The 9980-nt window shown below is 47.0% G+C and overlaps 1 protein-coding gene across 2 annotated transcripts; it reads right to left on the reverse strand.

Annotated features, from left to right (window-relative positions):
* Window positions 1–2755: 2755 nt before the first annotated feature.
* Window positions 2756–9968, reverse strand: MRM3 (mitochondrial rRNA methyltransferase 3). Of its 2 annotated transcripts, XM_058705410.1 has the most exons (4): window positions 9625–9968; window positions 9122–9366; window positions 6360–6527; window positions 2756–4034 (listed from the first exon to the last, which is right to left on the reverse strand). In XM_058705410.1, exons 1-4 carry the CDS (start codon window positions 9963–9965, stop codon window positions 3496–3498), a joined length of 1293 nt encoding a protein of 430 aa, XP_058561393.1. In that variant the 5' UTR covers window positions 9966–9968; the 3' UTR covers window positions 2756–3495. The 2 variants fall into 2 exon arrangements, with proteins under 2 accessions (XP_058561393.1, XP_058561394.1); XM_058705411.1 differs by lacking the exon at window positions 9625–9968 and having other exon boundaries at window positions 9180–9318.
* Window positions 9969–9980: the final 12 nt, after the last annotated feature.

Raw genomic sequence — 9980 nt, forward strand, 5'->3', positions numbered from 1 at the left:
GCTCCGGGAGGGATGTGAGCAGGCAACTGGCCCAGCCCCCTTCAGTCACACAGGCTCAGGCATGGGGACATCCTGTTCATAAGTCATTTCCCTGGGCCAGGAGGAGCGAGCCCACACTCGCCCGATGGGACTGGGCACAGCTGCGTGTGGCCGGTAGGGAGCTTCAGCAGTGCCCTCTGTGGCCTCTTTGGGTGGTGCCATGTGAACAGAGGACTGACCCAGAGGCCCAGAGCTCAGGGTCTGTCAAGTTCCCTGAAGCGGCGGTGTTGAAGAAGCGAGCACTGAACCTGTATCCCTCTTTGCGAACACCCAGCGGGCAAGAATCGCCATGGCCTTCTTCCAAGCAGGCTGCTCAAAGGAAAATCCTCTGTTGACAAATGGCTGTCATCTGTTAGCTTCGTTCCTGATTATCCAGTGTTAGTAAATAATGCAAGGGACGTGGTTTCCAGGAACCAAGGCTGTTTGTAGGAAAATGTTACATTGGGTCCACTTTATGGCTGCGATTTCTCCTTCCGATGGGGGAAATACAACGTTAGGATGTCCTAGGCGTGTCTCAAATGTGAAAGCATGAAGAAAATCTGCTTCATTTAAGGCATACTGTGTCTCCACAGCCCCCTGGACTCTTGCAATACTTCCCAGGCTAGAAGATGTGTAACTGGATTTGGGTAGGACTTGTTCTGAAGGACTGCTGCATTTCTATTAAATAACGTGCTAACTCATGAAGGTCTCTCCCCAAGTCTGTAGGTGTCTGTGCAGCCCAAAGGAGGCAGGCAGCCTCAAGTCTAGGGTCCTGGGTGTTCATGCTTCACACAGGTCAGTCACCCAACACAGGTAAGCACAAAGATACAAGAGGTGGCATGATCTTAGGACCCAGGGCTAAAAAAGAAATCTCTGGACATCACAGGATGTGGAAGTAAGTCCCTCTGCCAGTCTGCAGTCAGGTGCACCACCCCTTCCCATCACAGAGGTAAGAGGGAGGCTGGGAGGCCAGACCCTGTCACGGCCACATCTCGTCCCCAACCTTTGTTCCCTTCTTGCATTGTGCAGCAGCAGCAGCTTTGCGGATGGCCCTCCGACTATGATGCCTTAGCTGAAGAAGGTGGCTCCCCTAGAAAACAAACGTAGTTAAGAGAACCGATGCCTTCTGTAGCGTATTCAGACTTTCAGTCATACTTGGCCTCTGGGTGTTGGCCGCGGCTCTGGAGGGCCCGGCTTGCAGGCTGTCTCAGCTGCAGACATAACGTGGCAAGCTAGTTCAGACTTTAAGTCACCCACAGCAATAAACAGCTCATCCGTTCATTTGACTTCCAGCTTGTTACTTTTGTGCATTCACTGAAGAAAGTCATTGGAGTTTAAAGATGTCTATGTGAGTGTTACCTAAAAAAGAATTTTTTTTTAAGTGAGTGGGGGCAGGGAGGGCTTGGCCCAGGGAACACCCAGGCCCTGCAGCACAGCTGGTTTTCAGCACTAGCCACAGAATCCTTGGTGTGGTGCTGTTTCTGGGGTTTTCGTGTGGCAGAATGGCAAAAGTGGAGGTAAAAGCAGCTCAGCTTGGGGCACCTGGGTGGCTCGGTCGGTTAAGCCTCCAACTTGGGCTCAGGTCATGATCTCATGGTTCTTGGGTTCGAGCCCCAATTGGGCTCTGTGCTGACAGCTCGGAGCGTGGACCCTGCTTCCAATTCTGTGTCTGCCTCTGTCTCTGCCCACCCCTGCTTCACCATCACACTGTCTCTCTCAAAAACAAAAACGTTAAATAAATAAAAGCAACTCAGCTTAGAAGGGGACATCTGGTGTTTCGATGATCCACGGGGCAAGTAGTAGGAGGTCACAGGTGAAACTGGTGGAAACCAGTCCCCAGAGGTCTGCTCATCCTCTGAGCCTTAATGACAGGATCTTCACCTCGAGCTGGGGGAAGAGGACTCTGCAGCACTCCCTGCCCTGAAGCTGCAAACCAGGGTGAGGCTTCCCAGTGTGAGTTCCAGGCGTATGGGGACATCAATATTTGTCCAGAGCTACTTTCCCAGAAGTTCCATTCAAAGGAAAAAGTTATGCTCAGCAACCGCTTCCCACTTCTGTCCACCTCCCCCTTAGTTTTTTGGCCCAGTGTCCATCTATGCTTCAGATTCTGCTGAGAATGAGAATCTGGATGGGTCTCCAACTTCAGCACCTCTGAGCACAAATGTCCTGCAAAATGCCCTCTGTGCAGAGACTCACTCCATCCTTTCTCAATAACTTAAATCCCTCCCTTCAGGGTTGGGAGTGGTTTTGAAGTGCGGCTGCCACCTTGTGGCAGAAACCGTCAATGGCGCTCCACTCAACACAAAGTCAAGGGGCCGCTCTGCCAACCATCTCACAGCTTCTCTTCCAGCCAGTGTAGTGTACTGTCCTATACTGCTCCTTCTTTAATTCTTATTTTCCGGGGAAATGGCAAAAAAACGTATGTTGGCCTTAAAATTGCAAAGAATTTGAGAAAGTGACTTTCCATGATCGTTCAACAAACCAGAGCCTCATCACTGGTTGCTTCCCCTGTAGTCATTTTAAAGAAAGGAAAATTTGCCCTCTTTGCTAAATTATATCCACAAATGTGCAAAAAGAACTCACAAGGCATGGCGTTATAAGCCATTGACTATGAAGTGAATGGGACGTAAATTTCTTTTCCTTCTTTCACCCAGTGTGATAAAGTAGACTTAGAATTATGTGCCAGGTATACTGTTTTGCATTGTTTTGTTTTTCTTAACAGTAACAAGGCATAGGGTTTGTTGTTCGGTCATTGATCTTTATTTTGTAACAAAAATCAGCAGGAACAATAATCCAGGGACAAAGCTGCAGGACACTGGCTTCATCCTTTAGTGACCTCGTTTTCCTAGCACTTTTCCAAGGTGTTGACAGAACAAATGCCAACAGACTCCAGGAGTACTGAGCTGCCTCCCAGATCTAGCCTGCTGGTGTGACAGGCATCATGGCCTCTGTGAAGCTGGAGGACGAGCCTTTGTGGGTTCAGCCCTGTATGAAGGCTGTGGGCTCTTCTACCTTCTAAAAGCTGACGGGGCATTGAGGGTCTCAAGCACAATCTGTGGGCCACTTGCATCAGACATTTGTGTGCGACCCTGGCCAGGCCCAGACCAAAGTGGGGCACCAGCCTGGGAGAGCACAGCCAACCAGAGATTGTTCCTGCAAAAACCCCTCCCCTTAAACATAAAGCAATCCCACTCTGCCACCACTTGGGGCACGAGTCATGCTTGCTTTCTGGGCTCTCTCGAGAGGAAGTTCGGCTCGGGAGCTGGGGGAGATCTCAGGAAGAATTCTCACCCTTGTTACTTTTGAAGATAAGCATAAATTCATGGAAATTCTTATTTTTCCAGTAATCATATAATGGCATCTTGCCCACCTCTTGCCTCCTGAATATGGCCTGATTACCATATTCTGCCTATCTCCTAACAACGCAGGAGGAGCTGGGAACCACCTCAAATCAAGGACTGACTTCCAAGATCCCTCTCAGTGGTAACTCCTGTCCCTGCTCACGTGTTCCGCCCTGACCCGCAGTTGTCTTCTCCCTTCAAAAAGCAGGATGCTTGCAGCCATAGCCGAGTTTAGGCTGTCCACACCAGGCACAACGGGAATTAGCAGCCTCTTGCCCCCAGTGCTCTCGGCCAACTGCAGGGACTCCAGGCTCACACCGTGGGTCTCCCCGCCTATTACCACAGCTGCTGGTGCCTCTGTCCAGTCCAAGTCATAACTCTGGACCTCAACTTCAGGGAGCCAGGCTTTACTGGCTCCAGGTTCTAGATCCTCCTCCTCCTCCTCATACTTGTGTAACTTCGAGAGTTGTTGGTCACATACCCAGCCGTGATCACTGGCTTTATTAGACATGTGCGCCTGGGCATAAAGGCCACAGTTGTCAGCCACGTAGACCCGGGTGTCGGTGGGCAGGTAGTTGGGCAACGTTTCCCAGTCCAGATTATTGACGATGGGCACCTGGAAATGCGCACCCATCGCTGCCCGTAGCACTTTGGGTTCCCAGGCATCCACACAGCCTAGAAAATAGAGACAGGATCCAATTAAGATTATAAACCATCCCAGACAAGGGGTCTTTGCAGTAAATCAAATTAATTCTGGATGAGGAGAGAAAGCAAAAAATGTCCTGTAGTTTCGGGATGGCTGGGACCTCTGCCTCCCCAGTTATGGCAGCATCCAGCAAAGGGACTAGAGGGACGAATTCCTGCTAGTGCTAAACAAGACTTTCTTCATCCCTTCAACATTTACCATACACCTGGGCCAGACCTTGTACAGGAGAGGCAAAGAGCATTAATGTCTCCAACCTCCAGGAGCTCATGGTATCACGGGCGATGGTGTTCGGACAATATCTGAACACGTGACTACGATATCAGTAATTGAGGTAAAAGAAGTATTACTAGGGTAGCAAAAATCCCTTGTACGAAGCAGAGCTATCAGGAAAAATGTCCCAGAGAACATGACAGTAAGCTGGATCTTGAAGGATAGGAGGAAGCTGTCAAAGAAAGGCTGAGGCAGAGGACAAAATTATAGAAGGGGGAAGAGCGCCACAGTCCAAAAACTGTAAGTAAAGCGATCAGACCAATAGCGGGTGGGGTTGTAGCGGGAGATGAAAGGGAGGCAGGCAAGGACCAACTTAAAGGAGGGTGGGTATGCCAGGCTGAGGAGTTTGGGACTTTGTCCATTAAACAATATAATGCTATCAAAGGATTTTAAGTAAAGTAGTGACAGAATCTGGTTTATGCTTTAAAAAGACCCATTTGGCTTCAGTGTTAAATCTGCACCAGAGCAGGGAAGACCCTAGAGAGGGGAAATTAAATGGGAGGCAATTACAGTGATCCATGGAAAGCCAAGGCAACAGCTTTCTCTTTCTCTCTCCCTCTCTCTCTCACACACACACACCCTCACACCCTCTCACACCACAGAAAAAAGGCTAAAAGGACTATTTTTTATATTCAGACCCATGCTAAGCCCAGCCACTTCTGCGTGGTCTTTCTCAGGACCACAGGCTGGGAGAGACAGCAGGGCCAGGGCATCACATGTCTGCCACCATCCCCTAACTTGTTAACACAACTCTCTGCATTAGAAATTACTGTAAAAAGTAACCCAACTTCAGAACAGAGTAAGTGGGCAAGCCAAATTTTAAAAGGAAGATAAGACACAGAGAATGTAACACTGCCCACGCCTACTGCCAACCACAGACTTTCCCAATCACTGCAGGGAACTGGAGAGAAGAGTTGGGCTGTGTGTCAAGAGGCTGCAGGCAAAACGGGGAGGACAAAAGAGGGCCGAGACTCATGAGGGGAGCCATCCAGTCTGACCCCTCTCCCTGGTGGGGAGTAAGGAACAAAGTGGGATTTCCCCCCTCATCCTCACATCCTCCATACTGGGCACCACGCCAAGTGCTCCCTACTCCTTCCCCTCGTCCTATACACCAGCCACCACCATGGATGTGGCAAACACACCACTTGGATTGTATAGGTACATCTCCAAAACCACACCAGCTCTCAGAGATCTCAACAATGGGGTGGGTAGGCGGGGTACTGATGATGGAACCCCAGTACCTAGCTCTCATGCTGCCATCTCTACATCTACTCCCGTCTATTCCAACAACATGTGACTGGGACGAAGGGGTGAAAGGAGCAACTGAGGCAAGTCTCAGCAGCAGGTGTCATTAGTTTACAGTGAATGATAGCTGGAGTGTTTTCGATGAACTCTCTCCCTCTCACCATCCCTGCAAGCTGTAATAGGTGTTTTAGGTGTGTCCCAGCTGTTAGGCAAGTCTGTTTAGAACCAAGCCTACTCATCCCAATTTCTGAGGAGGGAGAGAGAAATGTCAGAGGCTAACTTGTGTGGGTATGTCTGACCCATCTTAAGGCTAAGGCAAATGCATCCCAATTTCATATTCACACTCCTTTTACAGGATTCAGAATGTCTTCACTTAGGAAGGCTTCATATGCCCCCCAATTTGGGAACTCAAGATCATTAAATAAAGGACTCGAAGTGTTAAAACTGGCATGTATTTCTTTCCCTGATTTTAAGTTCTTTAATAACCTAGCCGGTGTCAAAGTAATCTTAAAAGATAACTGACATTTCCTGAAGTACCTAACGTGTGCCAAGCAGAGTGCTAAGTACTTCATGTGCACCATCTCACTTCTCAGAACAACCCTACCAGGTAGATTCCGTTATGCCCACTTTACAGATGAGGGAAATGACACTCAGAATACTGCTCACAGACAAATGGCTAATAAGAGGCAGACCCAAAATTCAAATCCATGTATGTCTGCCCACAGAGCCAGCTCACTTACAAATGGCCGACCAATCCACCCAGAAACAAGTGCTCTGACCTTTGGTGAGTAATACTTTGCTGCAGCCTGCCCCAGCAGCAGATCTCAGAATCGTCCCCAGGTTCCCAGGGTCACGGAGATTGTCACAAATCAACAATAAGGGCAGCAAATGGCGAAGTTGAGTCTCTGGGTATGTCATCTTAACATGGTCAGGTTTGGCAAAGATCCCTGAGGAAACAAAACAGGCGGTTCACTTGTCTGATTTGAACCTGGGAGATAATTTGGCTTTTCAGATATTTATCAATCTGTGTTCTTAGTCATGTAAGTACTACATGAATACATTCTGATTGAAAAAAGTCGATACAAAAAGTCCTGCCCGTGACACCTCCTCCCTGTAACTGTTTTCAATCTTGGGAGTGTACAGATCCCTTCAGAACCTGTTCCATGCATCTACGTACATATATAAATGTCTACCCATATACAGGTGCTTTTTTTCTTTCACATACAAAATTCATACTCTATGTGTTATCCTGTAAACTACTTATTCAATTCTATAACAGGAGATGTCTTAGAGAACTTGCCATGTCAATACATTTGGAGTTACCTGATTTATTTATGTGCATGTTATCTTGTAACATGAACATACCACCTTTATTTAGTTCTTCCCCAACTGACAATTTGATTATTTTCCACTTCCCTATTATAAACAACCCTGCAGTGAACATCCCTGTATACCTCTCTATGCATATGTCCAAACTTTTCTCTATGAAAAACACTTGCAAGTAAAATTAATATATGGTGTGTGTGCATTTTTTTTTTTTTTTTTTTTAATATTTATCTCTACCCCCACATGGGGCTCAAACTCATGGCCCGAGATCGAGTCACATGTTCTCCCGAGTGAGCCAGCCAGGTGACTCAAGCACTCTTAATAGATACTGCTAAACTGTCCTCCCCAAAGGCTATTCCAATTTATTCACACCAAGAATACAGACCTATACCTAACCCATCAATGAAGGGAAGGGAATGGTTTCCCTATTAGGTATCTGTATGTGGTAAAAAGATCCTGCACCTAAGAGTCACAACAGCAGGGGAACTTAGAGTCCTTTAACTTCTTTTCTTGTTAATTTTTTTTTTTTTTTTTTGGAAGAAAGAGACAGAGTACAAGCAGGGGAGGAGCAGAGAGAGAGAGGGATACACAGAATCGGAAGCAGGCTCCAGGCTTTCAGCACAGAGCCTGACATGGAACTGGAACCCATGAACCACAAGATCATGACCTGAGCCAAAGTCAGACGCTTAACAGACCGAGCCACCCAGGCACCCCTTGAAGTCCTTTAATTTCTACCTGGACAGCTGCAGTGACGAGAACACTCTGCTAGAAGCCCTACTTACGTTACTGGATTCAGAGATGTGCCAGAAGCCTGACAGTCTTATCTCCTTCTCCCTTTACTCCACCTCTCAAATATGAAATAAAAGGGTAAGCTAAATAATATATATTTTTAAAAGACACAAAACGATGAAAGGCAGTCATAACGACAAGGAGGGCTACAGAAGTCCAGGATGGGCTAGCCGCTATCAACACATGTGCCCAAAGTGGCCAGCAGGATAAAAATGAATGATACTTGTGCTGTAGCATAGAGAAGGGAATTAGAAGTATAGCTAACAAGAGCACGGATACTTAGGGTGGAGGACTTTAGCAGTCCAAATCCCCACCCTAGGGGAGAGTTCTGCGTGTAGGGTCACAGGTCCCTAGGACTTGATGGGTTACAGAGTAAGAGACAGTCCCCAAATTTCCTCTCCCAACTAATAGCTGCACTTTACCCACTACAGGAAAACACATGCACAACTGGTATGAGAGACCCTGGCCTAAACATTAGAATCTTGGAAGATAACTTCTCCTACCCCAACTGTCCCTTACTATCCAAGAGAAACCTCTACATTTACTGCCATTCAATTCTCAGATCAAAAATATAATTCCAATGTCAAAAAGATATATTTAGACTTCCCATATTTAGAAAAAAGGCTTTTTCTTTTTTTTTTTTTTTTTTTTTTTTTTAATTTTTAGAAAAAAGACTTTCTAAGTGCTAATAGACACCACCATCTATTAGAATCTTAAGTTAGAGGAGCCTGGGTGGCTCAGTCGGTTAAAGTGTCCAACTCCAGCTCAGGTCACGATCTCACAGTTCGTGGGTTTGAGCCCCATATCAGGATCTGTGCTGACAGCTCAGAGCCTGGACTCTGTTTTGGATTCTGTGTCTCCCTTTCCCTTTGCCCCTCCCCTAGTCTCTCTCTCTCTCTCTCTCTAGAAAATAAACAAACATTAAAAAAAAAAAAACTTGAAAAAAAGAATCTTAAGTTAGAGTCAACCAAAGGAAGACACAGTTTCCTGTTCAATGGGCTAAACAGGGTAACAGCTTGCAGCTTACTGCTTACACCTGCTTCTAGAATAAGGGGGTCAACAACAGAAAGGTTATCACCACACTGGCCGTGGTCTTGTGCAAATAGAGGCCTAAATCTTTTAGTAACCATTTTCTTAAATTGTAGTTGGACATTATTGGTTGAAGAAGTGACCTAAAAATATATAATATTCAAGGAGAATATATAATATTCAAGAACTATAATTCAAACGATGACCAAAAAAACTGGCTTCAGCTTCCACTGAAAATACTACAAGATGCACAGATTTGAGAACTGTATTTTTCTGGGTGTCTCAAGAAAAGGTTAGGTAATAACATTTTGAATTTAAGTAAAATTTGCTGCCTTAAGATAATTATGAACAAATGATCCTAGGTCTCTACTTCTGGTGACACACTGTAACCACTGACCCATTATTCCTTGTGGTGTTACTAGGTCGGACCAATCCTTGATATCTTCAAATTTCACCTTAATGAGGCTGACACCTTTCAGCTTATCAATGGGCAGCTCCTTTAGGTATTCCAGACGGCTAAAGAAGAAAACTTTCGGTACAGCACCAGCCTTGAGAGCATCTGCAATCAGCCTGCGACCTTCCAGCAGGATCTTCCCGTGCTTTTCCCGAAATGGCCTGGACTTAACAATTGTCATTACACTGCTGTGGGTGGAAACAAAAAGACGGGCTAATTACCAACATCCTTGTTACCGAGACACACCTAGTTTTAACAAACAGAAAGAACTTCATAGACATTAACAAATGAATTCCAAGGAAAACACTTATTCTGCCCTCCATGCGTTATAAAAACCAATGGATTCTGGTGGAAGAACTCCTCCAAAAGGAGGAAAGAGGTTGGCAGGCGGGAAAAGAAATGGAAAGAGAAACGGGAATACATGACAAGTCTCAGGAACAAGTCACCTCAGCCTTCTGTCTCCGGGTAAAGCCTTATCATAGCGAAGCCCCGAATCTTCCCAGGTGCAGGGCTTCTGGGATGGAGGCACCTGAAGCGACGGTTTCCGTCGCGGCTCGTGGGGACCGGTCTCAGCCGCCGCTCTACGGGGCTGCTTCCCAGGACCGGGCTTCCGTTCCACCACCTGTCCGGATGGAGACACCACTCTCACGGGGCTCCGCCGCAGCGCCCGGACCCAGCGCCGCGCGTGGAGGTCCCAAGTTTGGACCACCGGCAGCAGCGGCCGGCTGGCCCAAACTAAACCCCTCAACCGCGCTGCCATCTTCCCTCGCCCCGTGGGTTGCGTCATGGAAGCGCGCCGGCG

The sequence above is a fragment of the Neofelis nebulosa genome, chromosome 16 (genome assembly GCF_028018385.1).
Source record: "Neofelis nebulosa isolate mNeoNeb1 chromosome 16, mNeoNeb1.pri, whole genome shotgun sequence".
NCBI lineage: Eukaryota > Metazoa > Chordata > Mammalia > Carnivora > Felidae > Neofelis > Neofelis nebulosa.